The 25,364-nt window shown below is 38.7% G+C and overlaps 1 protein-coding gene across 16 annotated transcripts in view; it reads right to left on the bottom strand.

Moving 5' to 3' along the window:
* Positions 1-25,364, bottom strand: part of ELAVL2 (ELAV like RNA binding protein 2) — a 135,144-nt gene that overhangs the window by 33,152 nt on the left and 76,628 nt on the right. For all 16 annotated transcript variants that reach the window (XM_015117606.3, XM_015117607.3, XM_077965244.1 and 13 more), the window contains 1 exon segment: positions 6,696-6,799. In XM_015117606.3, the coding sequence (XP_014973092.1) occupies positions 6,696-6,799 (104 nt within the window).

The following is a 25,364-nucleotide window of genomic DNA, read 5'->3' as shown; positions in this document are numbered from 1 at the left end:
TGTGGGAAAATCTAAAGGAAATCCATTGGAAGAATGCCTAGTTATTGCCCTTTGGGAATTCCAATTAACTCTCACTTTGGAGGTAGCTAGAAGGAACAGATGTAACACAAGCGGCCTGAGGACAGGACATTCAAGCTCTGGATCTTACTTGGGCTACCTACCCACATTCCCTAGATCACACTAGGTGAGTAAGAAATTTCTGGGCTTTTTGTATGAAAAAAATTAAAGCTGAAAAGAGAGAATTCTACAAAACACATGAAGGGCATTATACAAATAACAATAAAAAAGTCATCTGTCGCTTCTCACTTCAGGTAAGGACTATGTAAATGGGACTCAATATAGATAGAAGAATTTTATCTAAATGTATTGAAGAAGTGCTGATAAGAAGACATAATATACTGTTCAAACTTGACATGTGGCTGTGGAAATTTCCAGAACACAAGTTAACAATGTAGTTAGGAAAACATGTACTCCGTCAGTCTGTATTTTTTAAAAGGCAAACAAACAATTTACTCAATGTTTCCATTTTTACCCCACTCCTGGTATCTACTTTTTCAATTTTTTTTTTTTTTTTTTTTTTGGTCCAGATAAATGACAGTTATCAGGCTAACACCTCATAAGTAGGTCAATTAATTTGAGGCCTGGTCTTCAACCTATTAATTCTAAATTTTCCAAAGCTGCTCAAGGTAAAAGGGAAATAATAGTATATATCCAAGTTTTTAAATGAGGAGTACTTTGTAGAAGATGATTTATAAATTTCTACCCTTTGTACTATCACAGAAAATAACAAACTACACAAGCCAGAGAAACACTAGGGTGGGCTGAAATGCTCAGAAAGATGTGGAGTTTAAATACAAAGCAAACCTTCCTCTCCTAATAAATACTCAAAGTCAATCCCAACACTGCTCTGCTCAAAACCCTCCGCTGCCCCATCCTCACCTACAGAACAAAACATCAACGCCTTTACATGCGCACCCAGAACACACTTCTATAACCCATAACTCAGGCTCATTCCCACATTCGCCTCCCATCCTTCTTTCTTTCTGGGCAAATTCTATATGGTTCCCCTATCAACTGCTTTAAACCTTCCATGCCCTACAAAAGCCATGAACTCTCAGCATTATGACTATTAAAAGAGCCACTTATCTCAAACACAAAATTATGCTGCAGGTATTTTAACAGAGGACCTACTGGGTGGCAGGCCCTTAGCATAGCTTTACTTACACTCCTGCCTGCATATTCCCTCTCTTTCTTTACAGTGGGGACTGGTTTACACAGCATCTAAGAATATTTCCTCCTGGTCAGTATTAACTTTTATAAAAGAACAAATTATAATGATAAAGAAAAACCACCCCACTCCCAATAATCCTGTCGCAAAAGGAGTTTGAACTAGAAACTCAAATCCCAATATAAAGTTTACAGTGGCTGTTAAACTTGCAAGAGTGAAAGAGGAAGGCAGTTAAAATTATTCTCTCTTCAGGAGAGGGTGCTGCTTTTCATCAAATCATTCTATACAATAAACATGAATTCATTTAAAAAGTTACGTTTTTTCTTAATATGCAACTTGGCAGACCATCAAAAGCTTTTTTCCTCTCCTAAAAGGCAGGTAATGAACATTCTCAGTGATGAATAAATTATTTTAACGATATAAATGGAAACTTAAATGGTTAAAAGCTCTGTCCAAGATTACGCAGCCAGTTAAATCATTTTAGTAAGGTAATTTAGACAGGGTAAGACTTCAGAAATGTAGTTCTATATTCCTCCTATGTTAAGGGTCAAGTTCATGCTAAACAGAAAAAAAAAGTATAAATATGACATTTACTAATGAGAAAAGGATAAACTAGTTAGAAAAAGGTATAAATTTAACAAAAAGTTAATGGCAATACAGTAGCTTAGAATACAGGTTTCTTAGCTTTGTTTAATCACTCAAACTGAACACAACAAATAGATAATACTATTTATAATATTCTCATTTTTATAATAGAATTTTCCAAATGTGGTTAAATTGTGGTTTAATTATTTCAGTGTAAGAAATTTCATATGATTGTATACGAATTAATAACTTTTAAGCAAAGGTAAATTTTAGCCTGGTCTATAGCTGAATGATCAAGGAAAATTAAGACAAAAATCGGGCAGTTTTTCTATAGTAGTAGTTCTAGGCAGAATTTTTTTTTTCTTTTGAGGGGTTAGAACCTACCAATAACAATAAAACATTCTATTCCCTGAGATAATAGCTCCTTCTCTCCAGATAAATCAACCCCAGTTTCAGGAAAAATAAAGCATCGTAGGCCCATTGTAGGGAAGGGAAAAGCTGAGAGAGATGCTGGGAGCCATGCATCCATTTCACTGTTATGTGATAATCATCTATCCAGAGCTCTTTATGCAGAGGAGGGAGGAAGTCTATACATATTCTTGGAAATGAATGATTTTAGCTTGCTAATCATGAACTTCAGTCTGACACTATTAACCTAACAAGTCAAAAGTATTAGCTTTAAGCCATAAAAATTCCACATACTATCTAGATTTTTTCAATACTTAAGACCCCTAAAAATAAAATGAGTAGAGGAAGAGCATGAAGACTGAACTCAGTAGGTACAACCACTCGCCTCATGTATAATCCACCAAAGGAAGGATTCCCATAGGGACCTGAAGGCTTTTGGTGAAAAACCTCTCTTCTCATCAGCATACAATTTGACACTTCCAGGAGATTACTCCCCCACTCCCATGCCTGAACTGTACACACATATTACCTTTTCATTACCCTCCCTAATGAGAATTTTAAAACATTTTTGTAATATTCACACTTTATTTACCATGTCAACACTGGGGGACAATGTGGGCAGGCTTAACCCAAAACAGCTGCCTCCCATGTAGTACAGGGATGATGTGATTTCACCAGCAAGGTATGCCTCTGGGACATCTCCTTAACCAGGGAAAAAAGTGACCCTTAGGACAAGAGAACTACTACCTCGAGACTTTAACCTGTATCTGCTACTACTTAAACAGCATCTTACTATGAGGTGAGTATGTTGTTTTCAATTTCTATGCCATGTTTTTTAAAAGCAAAGGCTGGTGAACCATGTTGAACTCTGAATGCTAAATGATCACCCAGGATGCTCAAGAGAAAACATTAATATTTTGGTTAACAGAATGAACCACAGGAGGATTATTAAGGTAAAATGCTAGAAGACAAACTGAACTTTGCACAAAAAATACCAAATGTATAGAGAACCGCCAAACATTTTTGGTGATTCCTAAGTGCTAGGCCTTAGACTTGCTGTCATAAATTACCTGGGAAACATAATAAAAAACAGAACCTTGAATCTCTCTTGTGGACAGTGATCTAGCAGATCTAAAGTGGATCCCAGAAACTGCATTTCCAACCCACTTCTCTGGGGATTAAGATGCAACCAAAGTTTGGGAACAACTGCTTTAGGTCCTCACAGAGCCTGAGGGACTTCACTCACCACGGAAATACTGAATATCTGTCATTTATTCAACACACCAACTACTGCACAAAACCCTACTGAGCTAATGCTATTTGGGAGCCCCAGGAGAAACTGCTAAATAAACCACCTTTCACAGCACTTGATTCACTGTTTCAATATCCCAATAACCAGGAATTTTACCAAACGCATACTAAATGCTAAGAGTACACAAACACTTGTACGTACTAACCAATCTTCTGTACCTTTCTAAAGTAAAGCACAGTGTCCTGGCAAGAGTTTTGATATAACGATCAGAAGACAAGGGTTTGTTCTGAGTCACAGCTCTGTCTTCAACGGCCTGGTCTTGGCTAAACTGTATGACCACCAAGATCTCCACTCTGACTGGGGACAGAGAGCAGTGCTTAAGCCTAAATTACATATGGGTCCCCCTGTAATTCCAAAATGTCTGTGATTCCTCAAGGGTAAAGAATATAGACTTCAAAGACGGCAGAACTCAGCAGGAGCTGGAATAACCTGGCAAGACAGAAGCTGAAGGACAGAATTCCTTTAGATGGGCTCCAAAACATGAGATGACCACAGTTAAACTAAAAACGAGTGTGAAAGGGTATACCAGGAAGTAGGAGTTGCAAAAGCATACGCATAGACATTGGGAATAAGATCAGCTTACAACTAAAGAGCCAGTCTGACTACAGTGGAGAACAGCAATAGCACTGGCGTCACTGCTACAAAGCTCAGCCAGACGATAGGGTAAAACAGTAGAGAAACACCATCGAGTTTTGAGTGAGCAGTAACATGAGTAAAGTGGTGCTTTGTAAGAAAGTGGTGCTGACAACCATCACCAGTATAGACTAGAGGAGGGAAAAGACTTATTTATGGAATAGTATCCCAGGAAATGAAAAGGTTTAACTCAACTTCCAAATCATTCTTAAAGCTGTGAATACTAGAAAAACTTGGCTCAAGACATTGTACAGGAACACAGAATCTGCCTAATGGAAATAAGTAAACACAGAAAGAACAAGCAAGCAAAGGGGATGCTATATACTTGGGGGAAATGGTTTGCTTTGCCTGTTGGACAAATCTGGGCCAAACTGAGGATACCAGCTGTTATCTGATATTTTTACAGGAATCAAATAGGGGCGGGGAAAGTAGTAGCCTGCTGTTTACCCATTACCCTGACCCACATCTCAGAAAATCAGAAATTGATGTCACAGTATAAAAGCCACAAGGCTTTACTGTCCTTTCTTCCACATATTCAGCCCAAGCAGCTGGGCCCTAAAGAGAAAAGGCTGGATTATGAACAGTAAAGGAAGCAGCCGTCATCATCTGTCTCCTTGAAGGCCACAGGCATTTCTCCTATGGAGACCTATTTTCCCCTGCATTTCTACCTTCTTTTGGATCTTAGTGCAGTGAGGATATATAGTAAAATAACTGACACATTAGAATGAAATAAGTGTAATTATTTCTGGAATGGAGAAAAGGATAGTTCCTGGGATGAGCCATCCTGACCATCTATTCCATTTTCTCTCAACCACAACTCAGGACCTCAGAACTAGGACAAATTAGCAGCACCCCTGGAAATCAATATAAATTGAGGTAGAGAAACCTGCAAAAATCTGTAGGATAGAGAGCACATGGTCTGAAGGTAACTGAACACTGGATGTCTTTTTAAAGAACACTTGTTACTTAATAGTACTAGTAAAAGATCTCTGACACAAATAAAAAGTATGCAGAGAAATATAACCAGAAAAAGTAGTTCAGACTGAAAAAACTTCAAAGCAAACTTAAGGCTTTATCTTAGACTTTATTGGAAATCTGATTTTTCCCTTCACATTTTGATAATATACAGTAACCAGTTCATTTTCTGATTGGTGAATCTTTTCATAGGACATTTTCTTGCTCAAGAAATATCTAGAATTCTTGGACCTTTCATATCCTAGTATATTTGGGAACCACTATATACTTTCCTTTAGATAAGACAGGGGTGGTAGGCATTTTTCTTGGGGCCCAATAAATATAAAGAACGATGTGTCAAAACCACTCAGGGCTAATAAATTACCTTAACTGGTAATTCTAAAAAAGCAACTTTAAAGCACAAAAATGATACTGCATTTCTAGATACCTGAAAAAAATGGGCAAAAATCTTTTAGATCAGTCTCTAAGCAAGATGGATACTACAGTCAGCGTTGACTAACTTCCCCCTCACTACTTCAGGCTATCGCCTGAGCTGGTTTCTTAAATCAAGGGTGGAAAATAGGTTCACACTTGAGTCAATTGATAGAGGTTGTCTGGAACACTATTTTGAAAAATATTTGGGAGCCACATCTAGACTCTGTGAGAAAGAGTGCCATGATTGATTGGCAATGTCTGCACTGGGCAGGAGAGAGCAAATTGATGGTACATGTACTAAGAATTTGCTAGAGGCAACATCCCTCTTATTTTCTAAAGGAAAAGAAATCTACGCTGTGAATTGGATTAGCTCCCTCTCCAGAGAGAATCTACGTAAGAATTTCAAAGATTCACAAAAGCGGCAAAATATCTACAAAATTATTCACTGTATGTCTTAAAAACAAAAACAGAAAAAATAACCTGTGTCACGTAAGTTACTCCAGTCAGTCTCCTCAAAGCAAGCTGAATTTGCTAGAACAAACTACAACTCAAGCACCAAATCTAGCCTGCCACCTTTTTGTATAATCCATGAGCTAAGAATGGTTTTTACATTTTTTAACTTGGAAAAAATAAAAATAATATTTGTAACACATAAACATCTTATCAAGTTTCACTGCCCATAAATAAAGTTTTATTGGACCACGGCTGCATCCATTTGTTTATGTAGTGGCTATTACTGCTTTCAAACTGTAAAGGCAGAGTTGAGAAGTTGTGACTGACTGCATGGCTCGCAAAATCTTGCTTATTTAATACCCAGACCTTTAGAGAAGAACAAGTCTAAGGTTTCCCCAAGTTATAGGGCAAGTAATTCTCTGTAAGGGAAGAAGATCTGATTCCATAGGCTTACTAAAATATTTATCTAAGAGAGTTGTTGCTCTGTCCCTTTGCGAATACATGAATGATTATATATAGTACTCTTGAACAGTTCCCCCCATCATGCAACAAACACCAAAATTCCACTATGTCTCCCAGGTAACTGTTTATATGGGCCCAAAAGGAAGAAAGGAAAAAACTACCAGTAAACCTTAATTTTTTTAAACTTCTGTTCTACAAGTAGATATAAAAATTTTTTTAACATACTTTTATTGTTTTGGTTTGAAGTCTCAGTCCATTCAGGGTGTTGATAGCTTTCTCTGCATCCTTGGGGTCAATGTAGTTCACAAAGCCATATCCCAAGCTCTGCCCTAATGAGAGGGAAGGGGAAAAAGGCATATATTAGTTCTACACTGCTGACAGAGATCGACTTTCATTTTGGCATATGGTCTTGTCATTAACACCAGCATATTTCCTCAACAGTAAAAATAACTCTCTATTAATTCTAGAAATATACATGAAGTCTTTTTGTTTCCTGTCTACTACATTTGCAAGTTTTAGAACTCAACAAGCAGTGCTGTTTAGGACAAAAAAAAACCCACACACATCCCCAAAGGATTCCATCATACATGCCCTGCCTGAGCCAGAGTATACCAGCAGCAAGACAATGCTCAGCTCCAGAAACTGTGGGGATAAATCTCTGTGCTATGGAAAGGGCTTAACAGGCAATACCTTTTCAGCTTCGGTTTCCTTAGCCATAAAATGGGAAGACAGAAAACATCAACCAAGAATCTGTCAGTGTTCTGTAAATTGTACCCTGACACATTTACAGCCTTTACCAAGTACAATTATGTCGGAGTCTAAAATTGTGAAGAACCATGTGTGGGCATGTATACGTGTAAGTTTATTTTAGAGGAGGGCTTATCTTCAAATACACTCAATCAAATTTCTCCAAAGAGGGTTTTATGATCTACATAAGAACAGGGAAATATGAACACAGAACATTTACAGTGATGACATCGAAGACAATGAGAACATATAGGAAAAGAAGAAATAGAACATAAACAAAAATAACAGGAGAAAAAAAGTCTGGAGTAAAAGTTGCTTAAAAGTGTTTGTTGTTGTTGCCACCCTCCCCCAATCATCTGAGCCCTCTCACTCCTGGCTAAGTGATGCCCTAAATCTCAGAAAATAGGAGCTATCAAAAGCAGCTGAATCAATGGAGTGCAAAGATAACTAAAGTCAATTGCAAAGGTATCCATTTTTCAATGAAGAAAGTTTCTCGGTTTGAAACGGCAAGAAACATTATACAGGTGACAAAAATGGGCATAAGAAAAGTTTGGTCTACAAAAGTCAAAACAAACTAAATGACGATTTCCCAGATGCCCAAGGACAGTCCAAATGCTTTTACTAAGTTCTATTGTTGCATCGATTTCAAAGGGAAGTAAGGTATTTGTTCTTGATGGGGCACCGTAGGTACAAGTGGGTTTTTAAGACAGGTACTCTGGTTATCCTAATGTGGCTACTTGTTACTATGTAAACAAAAAGAGAAGGCTAAATATAGTGCCCAATATGAAAACTGGTGATTATATTTTGGGACCACAACCAGAATTTTGGATAATCACTGCTTGTACCCTCTTATCAAAATGTATTTTTTCCTGTGTGGTTTTTTTTTTTTTTTTAAAGAGAAAGGAATAGAGAGCTAAAAACTAATTAGGTTAATTTTATCTCACACTAAAATTGAGAGGTTTTATTTTATAGTTCTAGTAAAGAGTCACATGTGAAGCCACTGTATTTTTAAGCATTCAGCTTTTCATTAATTCAACATTTATCATGTGTCTACTGCATGCATTGTGCCCCTCTTATGAAAGTATGTTGCGGTCCTATTGTCATTAAGTAGAATTAAATAGGCTGAATGTAACAAAACCTGCTCAAAGAACCAGCTTACAGTGGAAAGAAGACAGATTTCAATACTGGTTCTGGTGTTTACTGGCTCTCAGCTGCGCAACTTTGAAGAAGCTACTTAACACCTCTCTGAACCACAGCTTCCTTGTCTCTAAAATGAGGATAATTTCTACCCAACTAGGTTGCTGAAGCAATGATGAAAATACTTATTAATGATGAAAGTAGATCATCACCCTAGTCAAAAGATAACATGAGAAAAAAATAACAAGCTTACTGTTAAAGATTTTAAGTGTATTCATTTAAAGTTAAATAAAAAAGATGCTACAAATATAACAGAAAAAGAAAAGGGCAACACAAACATATCATAGTTTTGTCACACTGCTATTCTATGACAAAATAAATCAATTATATCCGCATAGTCTAATTGCCCTTTCTACTGATAGATACTACTCCTCCTGCATCTTAGCAGCTTCTAACCCCAGTGCATTCTCAACCTTGACTGCAATGGAATCATCCAGAAAGCTTTAAAAAAAAACCAAAACAAAAACACCCTGATCCCCAAATCCCACTCCCAAAGATATATATACACACACACATACACACACACATATACGTGTGTGTATACATGTATATGTATATGTATATGTATGTATATGAGATGAGATCTCACTACGTTGGCTGGGCCATGCTTGAACTCCCGGGCTCAAGCGATCCTCCCACCTTGGGCTCTGATTTTATCAGTCTGTCGTGAAGCAGTGGTACCAGCTTTTTAAAACCCTGGTGACTAACGTACAGCCGCCATGTTGAGAAATCACTGCATTTAATGGTGAGAACCACGGTGGGGCTACAACGGGGCTACTGGGAGGTCTAAGAAAGGTCTTGTAGGGATGACTGCCGTTTCATAGCCATGTTGTTTAGATACATATGGATGTGTTTCTTCTAAAATCTTCAAGTTACCTATTACTTCAAAGAAACAGTTTACTGGCCTCCTGAGGTCAGTCTGGGGCACAGAAGTGCCCGCTGAGATTAGATCAGTGGGTAAAGTGAAAAACCTGTCTTGCTTACTTCCTACTTAGCTGTTTCCCACTCTGGCCTCTGAACTCTTAACTCTGGGCCTGCTGTAGACACGCAAATGTTTGCTAAATGAAAGAATGAGAAACTTACTGATGTTATTTAACCAAAGGTATTATCACCACCACCACCACCACCACCACCACCACCACCACCACCACCACCACCACCACAGGACCCAACCATCAGATGGGTCTTCCACGTGACACCCTCAAGCAATCATGACTGGCTATGATGAGTCAAATATCTAATATCTGTTAGATACTCAGAAATATTTACCTAATATTTATCTAATATTTACCTAATATCTGTTGTTTATACTCAGAAATATTTATCCGCAAATGACTTTGCCTCCTTGTAAAAAGTTTCTTACTTGCCTAGTGGTATTATTAGGATGAGTGCCACTCACAATATGTTTGAGGTAAGCAAAACTGTATTATTACCCTGAGCAAAATAATATGAAAGAGGGTATCTGCTATTAAAAGACTGTATTTCTAAACCTACCGTCGTTGGTGTATTAAAATGTTGGCACTGTAACAAAAGGGAGTTAGAACTTTAAATTACTTCACAGTGAAAATCTGTAATCAAGGCAGCAAATACTTATTGGATGTTTAAAATATATTAAGGGCATCACAGATGATACCAAGATAGGCAAGCCTCCCGATTCTCACCTTTTAGCTACATGGTATTTTACTGTTTAATTGTAGCTTCACATTAACCATGTTCGGTATTCAGATTCTTCTCCTACAAGGTAGAAATGATATCTGAAGCTTGGCAAGGTCAATCAGCTTCTACAAATCAAAAAGGCAGGGAGGAAGTAGTAAAGTCAGGACTTAAAGTCAGGACTCTCAAATGCTGTGCTCTTCTCCACTCAATTAACAACTAGTTTATACCTGAACTGAGACTTCAGGCATATTACATATAAGCCCAGGACTAGTTTGTACCCAATATGCCTGAATAATAATGTAACCAGGCACTTCTGACACTTTTACCACAAAAGATGCTTCTTGGCTGACTATTATCTCAAACTTCTGTACCTTTTGCACAAATACCACTTTTACTATATATGAATTTCTGTGCCGTTATTCATTCCTATGACAACATAAATTGCATCTTATTTATATAGTGCATATTTCTGGTGATAAGTGACTGCACAGTTTTTAAAAATAAAAGCAGTAGCAAAGCAAACATTAAAAAAAAAATACCTAACCTACCCTTTTACCACTCTTGTATTCATCAGTAACAGTCATGGGCCACAATGGAAGGCTTGGAAACCAAGCAACATTTATCCTTATCATCCAAACCTATTTTTCAAGTCTCTCTGAATTTAGAATGTGCATACTGATAATCCCCAAACTAAGACTCATTTCTTTAAAAAATTTTTATAAAATGCTCCATTTAAATTCCAAGTGTAACCATTATGGAAACCAACATGATTAAAAGACTGTTCTGACCAGAATGACAAAGCTAAGGCTCTTCAAAAAAAAAAGTCTTTAAACGCTAAAAACTTTGCCTGGTAACTGAACATAAAGAATAAGGTCAACGCCATGTGTCCTCAGCTATTCTCAAAAGCTACCTGTGGTCACGTGTTCTTAAGAATATTCAAAACCATTAATCCGAATCTTTTTTCTTTCGAGACAAGGTCTCTCTCTCTGTCGTCCAGGCTGGAGGGCAGTGGCACAATTTCGGCTCACTGTAACTGCCGCCTCCTGGGTTCAAGCGAATCTTCTGCCTCAGCCTCCCAAGTAGCTGGGATTACAGACATGCATCACCACACCCAGCTACTTTTTGTATTTTTAGTAGAGACAGGGTTTCACCATGTAGGCCAGGCTGGTCTCAAACTCCTGGCTTCAACTGATCCACCAACCTCGGCCTCCCAATGTGCTGGGATTACAGGCGTGAGCCACCGTACCTGGCCCCAAGTCTTGATTCTAATTGCCTTGGTACGGATTCTAGAACTTTGTTATATTCTGTGCTGCACTATGGTGTATGAATGCCTTTTGTTTTACACCCTTCTTTTTAATCTAACATATATGCCACAGAAAAGAAATCCCTCTTCACAAGAGATAGAAAAATAGCTTATAAAATGCTCCTGGCACAACGCAAACAGTTATAAACAGGCTGGTAGAAATCATGGTCCAGGGATCTATATCACAGAGCTGAAGCACTCCACAGGCCTCTGAAGAGGACCAAAGACTACTGAGAACAGGGGTCAGAGCAAGGAGAGGAAAACAGGAAGACAGCCCGTTTAGTGGCAGAGTGCTACTGTGGGAAACCCAGTAAACGCCAATTTATCCCAAACTGTGCGTAATTCAAAGCATCAGCCATTCCCCTGCCACCTACATTGCTTGTAATACCCTACTTTAATTAAAATTTTAATTGTATATTTTAATTAGAAATACACAATCTTCTGGACCTCTTTCATTCAAAGGTCACTTTATTTAGTCTTTTCTATTTTAAATTACTACCAATGTTCAGAAAAATCAAATTACCCCCTCAGGTTTAAAGGTAAAGGCAACAGACATTGATTAATTCTTGATTAAAAGATACATTAATTTTATCTAACCAATATTAAACGAGACCCTCAACACAAAATTGTGGAAAATAAAATTTTGTATTAAAAAAACACCAAAAAACAAGAGTCACCCTACAAATTTCTCATGTAAAATAAGCATTCAATAACTATGGGAACCATACTTTTTGTTAGGCCTTGAGAATTCAAAAGAGAAAAAGTTCTTTCTCATAAAGCCTATATTCTGACAAGTGGAGATACAAACACATTCTACAGGGTATTAGAAGAAAATAGAGCTAAGGAGAAAAAAAGCAGCAGGGGATGAGAGTGGGGAGGGGAGGGGCAGGGCTGCTGTTCAAATACAGTGGTCAGAGCAGGCCCCATTCTGCAGGTAACATTTGATCCAAGGCTTGAAGGAATTAGCTCAAGTCTAACAGTGAAGATGTGCAAGACTTATTCCATTCCAAGTTTTGCCATACATGCATCACATTCTGCCAGTTCTACCATCTAAATCAGTCCTTTGTCTGCATTAGCATTGGTTCTGTATTATCCTGGCGCTGATTATTGCTACACTATCCTAATAGGACACCCCTTGCTTAGACTCCCGTTAATTCCAAAAACAGCCATCCTCCACCAAAATATTGTCCAGGAGAACTTCCTAAAACACAAATCTAACCATACTCTGGTTTCCAGTCACTGTCAGTTTTGTGTTCACTTCTACTTTTGCTCATCTTCCACCACTCCTACACATACACCCTAGGTCTGGAACACAGCTCTCCAACTAGCCAACTCCCATGTATCCTTTGAGACTATCTGAAGTCATTTCCTGCCACAACTTGCCCCTTCCCCGATGCACACTGTTCAGTGCTCCTCCTGTCTAGTCCTCCCACAGCTTCTTATATTATTCCGTTATCTTGCTATGTATGCCTGGGGTTTTGGATGCTCCCTCACTAGACTGCCGAGCAAGGGCAAGCAGAACATAGTTCCTGACAAACAGGACCCTAAGACAGATCATTAAATGTTCTGTGAAGGACTGAATGAACAACAAATGAAGGAACAGCAGCATCTGCCCTCTAGGAGCCTGTGGTTTAGGACAGTTGCCCTTATAAACATGTTTCTCATGTCCCTACATTGTACCAGATGGATTACAGAACATGTGGAGGCAAGATGCTGAAATGCTATAGTATTCTGCCTTCATAAGGAAGTCATATGAGTTTTAAATAGTTCGTGTAAAATTGTTCATATGAAAAATTTCTACAAATACCATTAAGATGAAGTCTCAATTTTAAAAAATGTCATCTAGAGTAATTTGATAGATTTACATAAATCTGTTTCACAAATCTGTAAGTATGAATTACGGGATGTCAGCATATAATTTTGTTGAAAGTACTTTTTCACTAATATAATTAAGTCTGCCGAGACTATTCATGTACAAGTCAAATAAAATGCAGAGTGAATTCTGTAAAAACCTGGTAGTTGAATCAACAATAAAAGGTGACTACACTGATTGATGTGTATCTATTATTTCATTTAGAGCAGTAGTAATGTTTTATGAAATAGAAGAATAAAAGCAGTGTGGGTCTTTTTCAAATCCCACAGTTAGCAGAAACAGGTCACTATGGTCCTCTCTGTCAAGCAAGATTTGCAACCTGAGGTTTAAAAATGCAATACTTTTAAAAGCAAAATGGAAGGATTTGCTTTCTCCAAACACAACCCTAATACAGCATTAAACTGCATGCCTTAACAACAACAACAACAAAAGCAAATAATTTGATTTGCAAAAACAAGTTTTCATTACAAGGGGGGAAAATTTTTGTTTTTAATAAAGACCCTGTTCCTTCCTAATATCCTTCCTCTCTCCTTCCTCAAACACACAATGAAGTTGCAAATATGTTGTATTTCTTCCGATGGACTTACTGTTCTTGGGCACTCATTATGTGTGTCTGTTCAGACAGGCTGTGCACTGCAACTCTGGCACCAAAGCAACTTGCACCAGACTTTGCAAAGGAGCTTTCTTAATATCTCAGATTTGATACACAGCAAAATCATGTGGGTACCACACAGCAGGGAAAAGGTTTGAGAGAATCTTAGAACAGAGGGATGCAATTCTCTCTAGACACGTTTTTCTCCACATTTTAATTCCTGACTTAACCCGAGTCTCCTCAAATGTAGCATGCCAGATGCAGCAGGTCGTTCCATTTAAACACTCAAGTTAACGTGGGTCAAGTTAAACAGGTCCCCCTTGCTGCCCTCTAATGAGTAAGATCAAATTGTGAGATGGAGGGCTGCTGAGATCCCATTACTACAGTCCAAGCCAGCCTTCCTGAAAGCTGGTAGCATTTCTACCAGCTTCCCAAAGGACATTACCAGGGATTATCACAAGGATGGAGAATTCAACCTAGACACTCGCATAATACAGAAAACAGATGGCTCACTCGAAGACTCATCTTCCACCCAAATGCTAATAAAGCTGGCCTGAGACTGAAAGGCCCCAATGTTTCTAAATGATTTTCAGGACTTTACAGACACATGGAGCTAATATAGAAGAGTTTATAACTTTTCTGCTGCAATCAAAGTTGTAAATAGTGATCGTTTGGTAAATATTACCTAGGCAGCCTAATTCTAGAGGGAGCGGTTAACGTCCTCAGCACCAGGGCATTTTCCCTTCAAGTTAATTTTAATAGCCGTATCTGTCCCCTGATTATGCAACTGGTAGAGCTCTATTTTCCTATAGTTCCAGTCCCAGTAATTATGAATCTGCTGGCAATGCAGCATGACCCTGCTTAAGTTGGCGAAACTGTGGGTTCTTAATATATCACATTTTCAGACAACATTAAGAACTCCCACACAATTCAGTCTTAGACTATTGAGAACAGAAACAGCATATTAAATCCTCTAAATTCTTGCCAAGTATTACACCGGGTACACAAAGATGTCTTGCATCCAAGACCAGGAGGATTCGGAAAAATTATCTGCAGTAGAAAAATAAACCAATTCCTCTACAATACACAGGATGAGACTCTACCTGAAGGCAGGTTCTCCAGCTCGAAAGGAAGTGACTGAGATAGTGTAAGCTCACCACAATGAAAACAAAAGGCGGTTCTCATTACTTATTGATGTAGGTAGTTTCTCTAAAAGATAGGTCAGCAGTTCTACCTTCAAACACTGGAGCTGCCACCAGGATAGAGCAAATGCCAAAATACCTTCAGATAGCCTGAAAGTCACACTCGACAGTTCAAAAAAGGTTAGAACATTAACAACTCTGGGCTAGTCCAATCTACTTTCAATTAAAGGTTTGGGTCTGCTGCAACTTTCTCATTTCTTTGTTAATTATAAATCACTCTATACAGATCCGCCACCCCCCTCCCCCAACACACACACAGTCTTATATTATCTGCTTTATCTTGTGTTTACTTAAAAGACAATGGAGTTGTTCAAGTAAGTATCATTTGGGATGAAGGCAAAGGAACTGTATTCCTCAAAATAGTATTGTGGTAGAGGAAAACAAGTTAACTGTGGTAGTAAAAAGGGCATCTGCTGTTGCTTGTGCGACCAGCTGGTGTCAATCTTCACAAACATGCACTCTTGCTTGTGCCTGCACACACACACACACACACACACCCCTCCCACTAAGCAGTACATCAAGAGGCAGTATGGCTTCTTAATGTGTTTTTCTCTCTGTAAGAGATCATTTTTTAATTCTGATACGAGAAAAAAAAATTAAAGGCCCTATGCACTATAATTAGATCAGCGCCTGTTTTGAAACTGTGTCAGAGTCCTGCAAACCACCATGGAGAGCTCCCCATTTTGCCAAGGACGGAAAACTATAAAATTATAGTCTCTACCAAACTCACCAAGTCCACGTGATAAAAAAATTCTTGTTAGAGATAAATTTTCTTCTTGAACACATTTTTCTTAAAAAAATCACTCTCTCACCCAAAAGTTAAAAGTTCACCAGTCCAAACCTTCCAGTATGAAAAGGCAAGTCTGTTGGGGAAAAATGCCCATTCACACTGCCCCATAAATGCTATGTCCACCTGTCTTGAAGTCAACAGGCCACTGCCAAACTAAACTATCAAGCAACTATGAGCCTTACATTACATATGTCACATTTAATTCTCACCACAAGACTACATGTAAATACACCTGTATCCATTTTACAGACAAAGCTGGGGGTTCAAAGTCGCTAATTTAACTTGCTCAAAGGCACACACAGCTAGCGCAAGGGAGCAGTTAGGTTTTCACGCCACAATCAACCTTTCCAAACTCAGCCTTTCGAAAGCGTACACTTTACTGCCTTTGGTCATGTGTGGAAATTATTTTGTGGCAGAGTCCTGTACATCCAAAGCTTACATCTTTCCAATCAGAATACTTATAATCTCCAAATACATCTGTATTTTTTCTTGTTCTTTGTCATGAAATAAATTGACTGGAACGTCAATTCTTTCTTAAGCCATCCAAGAGACTATGAAAGGAAAAAAAAAAAAAAAAAAAAAAGACCTGAAAGAAAAGGAAGGACATCCTGCAGATGCACAAACCACTTAAGTCCCCGAAACAAATCCATCATTACAAAACAGATAGATGAGAGGTATCTGCATTATAAAAAGATCCATTTAAAATGGGCCTTGATTTACATACTCCTTTTCCAAACTCAGAAAGCAGTTCTTATGGCTAAAGCCAAACATGTTTGCTACTGCCAAAACAGTCTCCCACACAAGACACTTCTCTCCTCAGCAGATTGCATTAAAATGCTTTCATACGCATAGCATGATTTCATAGCAGTGGAAAAAAGATGGGATCAATACCACATGGTCTCTGCCCTCTAAGATGCTCAAAAATTTTAAGCCCCACACAGTAAACAACGGAGATGCAGGCACCTAATGAACGTGAAATACATAAAGTGCATTGCAGGGGTTTCAGGCTTAACCAGGACCAGCTTGAAAAAGAGAACTCTTTAGTGTGTTAAAACAGAAAAGATGAAATTCAGGTGTTTCCTGACAAACAAATTAACGAAATAGGAACATGGAGAAGAACAAATTTGTAAAGAAGTATAAACGAGACAGTCAGACCAAAGACGTACTACGCTGAACATAAGGCGTCTATGTAGAGGTAAGCAAGCTGACCCCCTCATCCTGGGAGCAAGGCTGGCCCATGTGAAGGTTTATAGCAAACTGCAGGATGCACCAAGCCCTGAGGCACAATGAGGAAAGAGGCACACGAGGGACCCAGGGACAGTCACCTTAGTAGCCTGGTACAATCACTGAGCAGATGCAGATATAGGACTGTAACTAGGGACCTCGGTGTTAGAAATCACCTCCTTTTCTTTCTTCCCTTCCCTCCCCTCTCACCTCTTCATTCCTTCCCTCTCTAGACACTCCCCTCAGGCAATCCATGCTTATCTACCACACTCTTAAGAAATCTCAGAGGCTAATCTTAAAACAAACCAGGAAGAGAGTCCCCACTGCAAAATCCTCATGATTAGGAGGAGTCATAATTAGTCCACCACCAATGAACCAAAGTCAAGATAATGCCAGTCAGACCCTCAGACACCCAAGAGAACCACTGAACAAGACACACAGGTCCTGTACCACTTCTGCATGTCTCCCATACCAAATTTCCCTTTGAAAGCCCTATGGTAAATTTTTAAACCGAAGATGGTACTTTAGAATGCTAGTCTACCATCTTCTCAGTTTGCTGGCTCCCATTAAAACTGCTTTTCCTTCCACCAATCCTTGCCTCTGGTGTTCTGGCTTTCAAGTGGCAGGCAGCTGAACATGGGTTTGGTTACAGACCTTCTAGAGTAATGGCCAGGATTGAAACCTAGCAACTCCTTGCATCCCAGGAGGATCCATACTTTCTTGGCATGGTAACGTCTTGCCTTCGTAAAACTAACTAGAAGGCAAGAAACCTTTTGAACCATAATACCCAGAGATTAATACAACACACCAACTCAGCAGCCTTGCAAATATTCTTGCACTATAAAACTGAGATGGATAACCCCAACCACCAAAAAGCTACTTTACCCAAGATGACTACATCTGGGAGGGCTTATGATTTCCTGAGACCTCCTTTACATAGCTGTAAAAACAAGTACCTGAAAACTCTTTCTGCCCACCCCCCCAGACCCAGTTAAGCTGCTATTATCAGTGGACAAAGTGTTAATAACTACCATAAGTGGGGAAAAACTACAGCAAGTGTTAACGAAGCTTATTTTTAACTCTGAGCTGCAATTGCAAAATTACACATGCCTTGTGAATGCACGCACATACCTATGTCCTTCACATATAATATGGTGACATCAAGTTAGAAAGGAGTGGGCGAGGGAGGGAAGCTGAGTCATTAAGAAGGGAATATTGGGTAGCATCACATGATCAGATGTTTCAATAAAGTAAAAACACATTTCACCTTATGTGTACTGATCGCAAAGTATCTGCTATAAAGTGGTATGTACAACCCTTCCACCGGGGGGAAACTGTCCACTGTAATTCCTTTTATATCAAAAAGAAAGAGCAGAATTAAATTAGAGATATTTTTAGCAAACACAAAGGAAGTAAATTTCCAAAGGACATCCATCCTCCCCAGTCAACACAAGGATTAAGTATAAATAACATACGATTTTCCTTCTCTTGGTACAGGACATGTTGCTTAGTTTATAGTTAATGAAGAGGTAGTTAATCAAGAGGGTCTGAGGAACATTTTTCTTTCCTTCCTCTAAACTTAAAATAGTCACACACAGCACTGACTTTTATACGCTTAGGAAAAATCCCCAGACTGATGGTGTTTGGGCTGGTGGGGGTATAAATGCTGAGTATAAAGGAAACCTATTTAAATACTACAGACACAGCTTCAAAAACCTCAAGAACACTCTCTCTGAAGCAATAAAGAAAACGAATCCCAATAGAACACAGTCCACAGAGGAAACTGAGCTGTATATGGTTAAAGTTGTAAAGGCTATGGGTCAGATGGGAACCATGGCTACGAATTAAGTCAAAGAGGTACCCTGACAGAAATAAATACCAATTTTGCTTTTGCTCAGGGACAGCTTATGCTACAGCAAGCCACTCTGAGACCACGGGGCAACCTGCCCACCAATTAACAGATGGCTCCTAAAGAGAAGTACAAAATGGTACAGCTCCCACAATTGCCACATTCATATCACACATGAGCATTTCTTCCCAAATCACCTCATTTAAAAGTTGAAGTGATTAGCTATTGTAATCCTCCAAATTTAAAATTCACGGACACTTTGAGGAAGACTTTGCTAAAATGATTTTACCTAGACAATGATTCACTGCCAAATGAGCAGAGCACAGAGGCTTGTCTTTTACCACTGACTTTAAAGTATATTAAAAACAAACTATCTAAATCATATACCCAGCAACTTAGTACACCTGACTATTGCTGCTAATTCTGGACAGGTCTTTCCTATGAAACAGGAAGATCCTAAACACAATTTTAACATATTACCGTTTTATTATCTCAAGTACTTTTAAATGTGTAACAGGGTAGAGGGTTAAAAAAATCTTGTTCAACAACACTTCAATTTTAATTCATCTTAAAAACTTTTAATGTGATGCTTTCTTTAATCTGCTGTGACTGAAGTTACTCAATTTGCTTATTCACATATCTGAGACCCACTCTTGGGGAAGGCGCTATGTTTTTATGGCACCAGATTAAACAATATGAAGGACCATCTGATGTGGGAAGTAACTTCTATACACAGAGCTTCTCAGCTATTTGGGCCACATTACATGCCCACTTGGCAAACACATTTTAAGATGAAGGCAAAGACAAGTGGATTAGAAGAATCCATCTTATTACCACAAAGGAGGCCCTAAGGAAAAGGAGGTTAGGAGTTTAAGGCCTCCAGCTAACTAGCCTTATGAATTTGAAATTGGTATCTCATCTGTGGGAAAAGAAATTGCACTAAAGGTACTCTCTGATGCTCGCCCCCACCTATGATTCCACCATCTCCACCTTAAGTTTCACAAATAGATTTTGATCTGCATGTTAGAATCAGTCTTGTTAAAGAGCTTCCTACAATGTAGAATGCCATACAAAATGTTAGGTATTCAATTATAAGTACACCACTTGAAGAAATGAACGTTTCACTAAACTAGTTTTTCAGCTCATTCCAATATTGAATAGCCTATGCTGTCAAGAGTTTTCCTATTTTGTGGCTGAAAACTTCTTCCTTCCTATTTATAATGAAGGAACACAATAGTTACATATTATAAACTAATCTCCTTTATTTGGGGAAAAACTTGAAATATGTATGCTGCCAGATCACTTACTAGCCCCCATACCCAAATAGAATATAACCTATTAAGTGCTTATTCTAGTTATCCTAATTGACAACAACATTATTAAGGTATTCTACTTAGATTACTAAACTTATTTTTCTCAAGCAAGAGTATTTTCTAGCAAGAAAACATATATATACTGAAATGGATCTTAACACAAAAGCCTACTATACTATTTTGGGCTTCTTTATCCTTCTTGTGCACCCCCTTCCAAAAAAAAAAAAGTAATAATTAAATCTAATACTAAAGGAATTAGAACTTATTTGATCTCATTATTCCCTACAAAGCTAATTTGTTCCTTTATTTGCATTCTCTGTCACTGTAATCTAAGACTTAAAGAAAATGAAGCAAAAAAAATTATTTTCAAAACAAACAAACAACAACAACAACAACAAAAACAGGCTGAACACAGTGGCTCCCAAATACCAGCACTTTGGGAGTCTGAGGCTAGAGGATCACTTAAGCTCAGGAGCTCAAGACTAGCCTAGGCAACAACAGGGAGAACCTGTCTCTACAAAATAAATACATTACTGGGCATAATGGCACATGTCTGCGGTCCCAACTACTCAGGAGGCCAAGGTGGGAAGATCACTTGAGCTTGGGAGGTTGAGGCTTCAGTGAACTGTGATCACACCACCACACTCCATCCTGGGCAGTGACAGAGCAAGACTCTGTCTCAAGAAACAAACAAAATACAAATCAAATAACCAGGAGCTATGGTAGATTTTTACAATCCCCAAAGAAGTATGTTTTCTGAATGTAGAATTTATAGCTGTATTAAGATGTTATACAAAGATTTTCTGTGTAATCCTCTATAACCTGGTAGTATCTTGGCCGTGTCATTCCCCTGCCCTACCCACCACCACATTTTCACTTACAGCCACCTGAACAGATATCCCATTCAAATCCTTTAGGTGTACACAAATATCTTAACAGGCTGCAAAGAAGAACACAAAATTGACTAGATTCGTTTCTGAACAATTGCATTTATGATTCACCATCAATGACTTACTTGCTGGGGAAGAAAACAAACTGCAAATAAAGGTAAAACAAGACCTGAATCTCTTCAAGGAGAACCAAAGACTGTCTAAAAACCTAATGATGACATATACTTCTTATCCCATAGGACACAGAAATTTAATGCCTGTAAGCATACATATGTCCCTACATGGCTGGAAACCAAAAGGGTTTTAAAGAAATGACCATTAAATAAGCAGAGGAGATAAATGCAGGTCATTCACAGGCAAATCTGTTTTTCCACAAGATATATGGCTCTCCTTAGTTACTAAAAGCAATGGGAGTCGCCAAACGTTACCGACCCCTGAAGATTAAAAGCTAGAGACGAAACATCCAAAAAGACCTGCTGTGTGAATGCTACTGCTGGTGGTCATCTCAGTCATTCTTCAGGTTGTTCTTGCTCACACTCAGGGAGCAAAGTAGTGCCCAAGAAACATAATCACAAGGGGGAGGAAATCACAAGAGGTGACTTGGAAGGGAGGATCAGTATCTTCACTGTACCTACTATTTTGCATAATTAAATTCAAACTTTGCTTTCCCCCAACATTAACAATGTGACACAAGTATGAGTAAATTGTTTGAAAGACACTGACAAGTGACTTTATTTACAAAATATGCATACATACGAGTACATACCTCTCATAACAGACAAACTCCTTTACCAATAGCTATGGCGAGTTCACAACAGGGGCTTCTAACCAATTACAAAAGTTATTCTCTTATAGTCAAATTGAGACCAATAAAAATTAATAAGCTTACTTTTGAGTTGAAAAACACTGATAGAAAAAGATAAAAAATATGAATTACATAAAAATTGTTTCAATGGAGTTCTAGATTGTACACTGACTATAGCTAACTGGCACAAAGAAACACATTGGAATAGTCACAGAGGGTTTTCAGAATGAGTAAGGGCTGGGAACCAGACTTCAAGGAGTTAAGTAGTATGAAGTAAAACTATCCCCACCTCAGAACAGAGAGGTGAGTCATCATCACCATCTTATCCTTCTGTCACTTCCTTAAAACCCTGGGTCCTGAGAGAAAATGCCTAATTGACTTTACTAGGTAGAGTTCCTTACTGGCTGCTTGCCTATAGGAAGCCAGGCACAGAGAGGACCAGCCCCACTGGCTTCTGGAATTAGCTTTTTCCCATCGGATATATACTAAGAGATTTCCCCAATATGGAAGGATCCTGATGAAATGAAAGACTGAGACAAGTCTGTCTTGGATCCATGAACATCCTTAGAAATCTTTCCATGTAAACTGGAAAAAAAAAAAAAAAAGCCTCTCTTTCTGTTCAAATAAATGACTGCATCACATATTAACCATCAAATGAAATCATCAACAAATCTTAGTGAACCAGACTATACTTCTACATCTCAGCTCAACAAAACAAGCACCAATTTAGAACATCTTGCATTCCGCATTCCACCTTCACAGTATGACAATTCCCTCCTTCTCTACCTCCCTTGAACCATGAGGTGCACCACAAGAAGTTCCACTAGCCGAGTACAGTAGTCCTCCACCCCAGACCTTATCCTTGGGGGTTACAAGACCCTCAGTGGATGACTGAAACCACAGATGGTACTGAATCCAATATAACATACACCACTTTTTTTTCCGATCTGTTAATCAAGATGGATTCTAAGTGACTGAAGGACAGTGAACATGTACAGCCATGGATGACGTGGACAAAGGGATGATTCACATCCTGGGCAGGAAGGTGCAAAATTTCATCACGATACTCTGAAAGGTGAGCAACTCAAAACTTATGGATTGTTTATTTCTGGGATTTTCCATTTAATATTTTAACACCATGGTTGATGACAAGTAACTGAAACTGCAGAGTGCGAAACTGTTGATAATGGGAGGACTACTGTATTTCATGACATAGGTTCTCTTCAACAGTCACCACTTGAAATCAATAACTTAACACTGGCTGATATTCTCCAGCACACCCAAAGCTCAGACAAAGACTGCTGAACAACTGGTTAAGCTTGAGTCATCTTTAGTCAAGACAAGACCTTACAGCTCCAGAGGTAGAACACCTTCCTCATCTCAAATCACAGGCTTTTGGAAACTCCCTACAAACATGAGTGCAAAGTAGGCAGTGGGGAGAAGTCCACACAAAGCTTGCATTAAGACTTTAACCACGAAGTATTCGCCTTTTTCATTAAACTCTTACAACCCAGGGAAGGCTTTCTGTTAAGCCCCAACACAGGAAATTGCTTTTCAGTTGTCAATAACCAACGTCTGAAAATAAATCCAGTCACTAAGTGTGGAATGATGTACTTGCAGCCAACATGCATTTGGCTGATGCCAACAGAGAAGGCAGGAGGCCAAGATATAAGACCTAAATTTTTTTTTTTTAAAGGACTGTTCTACTCAGTAACAGAATCTGAAATAATGCAAAGGCAGAAATAGGCCACAAACCACCTGCCTCTAGCTTCAACATACATCAGCATCTGTCTCCCAAGGTTGCTTCAGAAAGATATTTAACTCTTCTCTAACTACAATAATTGCTCCAGTGGTCTAAAAAAAGTGGCTCTGTCCTGTGGGTTTTTGGTTGGGTGGCTGACTGTTATATTCATGGGGGGTTTCTTTGAGGGGTAGGAGGAGAGTATTAGGGAAGGGGGAGGAAAAAATGGAAGAACTAAAACTACGGAAGAGAATTTCTAACTCTTCGCTCTTTGACTCTGATTGAGGAATAGCTTTCTGCCAAGATTTTCTTCAAGTGCTCAGCAGAGGATGAAGTGAGGTAACAAGAAGTCTGGGGATGTTGCACACTGTGTCCTGTGTCCCAAGACCCCACAGGGATGTTTGTCCCTGGATGCTCTGACTCTCTGGGAGAAAAGAGCAGAAAAGTATGAAGGCAGAGGAGACTCCTAGGGAGCAAAACTACCTGGGTTCTTCTTTCTGACCTACCGTACTTACACCACTGCCTCTTCCTCCAGGTGACTTGCCAGTAGACGGGGAGTGACAGAGATTGAAGGTAATTTTCAAAAGAAGAAAATAAGCCTGAAATCAGGCTGAACAACTACAAAGGGGGTAAGATGAAGTCCCTGCAAGTAGTCAGCAATCTGGCAAAATATTGCACAAATTCAGTATTTTAATTGGATGTTTCTTTTATGGGGAATGTGGCATGAACTAAATTTGAAGACAGGCTATTTATTTCAGGGGGAGGGGTTGGTCACTAAAGCCACTTGGAGAGGAAGGGAAATAAAATATACAGAAGAGTCTATAGCCCAAGGGGAAAAAACTAGTATCTCCTGAGAACAATCATCATAGTTTACTTTCAAAATACTTTGGTACATCAAATGTTGTTATGATTTCATTTATACGGGGTACCGAGAATAGGCAAATTCATAGACACAGAAAGTATAATGGTTACCAAGGGCTGGGAGCAAAGGAGGTGGGTGAGGAGTTACTGTTTAATGGTTACAGAGTTTCTATCTGGGATGATGACCACAAGGTTCTGGAAATGGATAATGGTGATGGCTGCATAATACTCTGAATGTGCTTAATGTCACTGAACTGTAAACTTGAAAAGGTTCAAATGATAAATTTTATATTTTGCCGCAATAAAAACATTTCTTTTTAAAGTTTAGAATTAACCTGAGGACATGTGTTCAACAGCCATTTAAGCTTTAATTGTGGGTCATCTAACATACTATAATTAATGCACAATCCAGGATTAGTTAGTATAATACAAGTAGGCTAAAATTCAAGTGACTAGTGTAAGCCAACATATTATCCATACCTAAATCAACAACCAATTCTCTGCTGATTCACCTAATGGACGTCAAAATACAGTTTTGTTCTGTAAACCAGTTATTTGTTAATTAGTATAATGCATGTTAGAAATGGGGTCTTACTGGTAAAATTAAAGGAATTCAAGACATGCAGATGGGTTAAATTACTTTAGAGACACTTCCCACCTTTGTATAAACAGGGCACAAAAAGCCAAGGTGGCATAATCCAAGGTGGTTATATCTTTACGGAGAGAACCCCTAAATATTAAATGGTCCTGGGCTTCAGTCTTTGTTTAAAGGGATTTCTTTTTGCATGATGCAAAGTGAGGGTGCAGAACACGACTTTTGGGATGTTGTCAGCCTTCGGTGAACATTTCAT

This window comes from Macaca mulatta, chromosome 15 (assembly GCF_049350105.2).
Source record: "Macaca mulatta isolate MMU2019108-1 chromosome 15, T2T-MMU8v2.0, whole genome shotgun sequence".
In the NCBI taxonomy this organism is placed as follows: domain Eukaryota; kingdom Metazoa; phylum Chordata; class Mammalia; order Primates; family Cercopithecidae; genus Macaca; species Macaca mulatta.
Note: the sequence above shows the minus strand (reverse complement) of the source record. Positions and strands in the feature narration are given on the sequence as shown.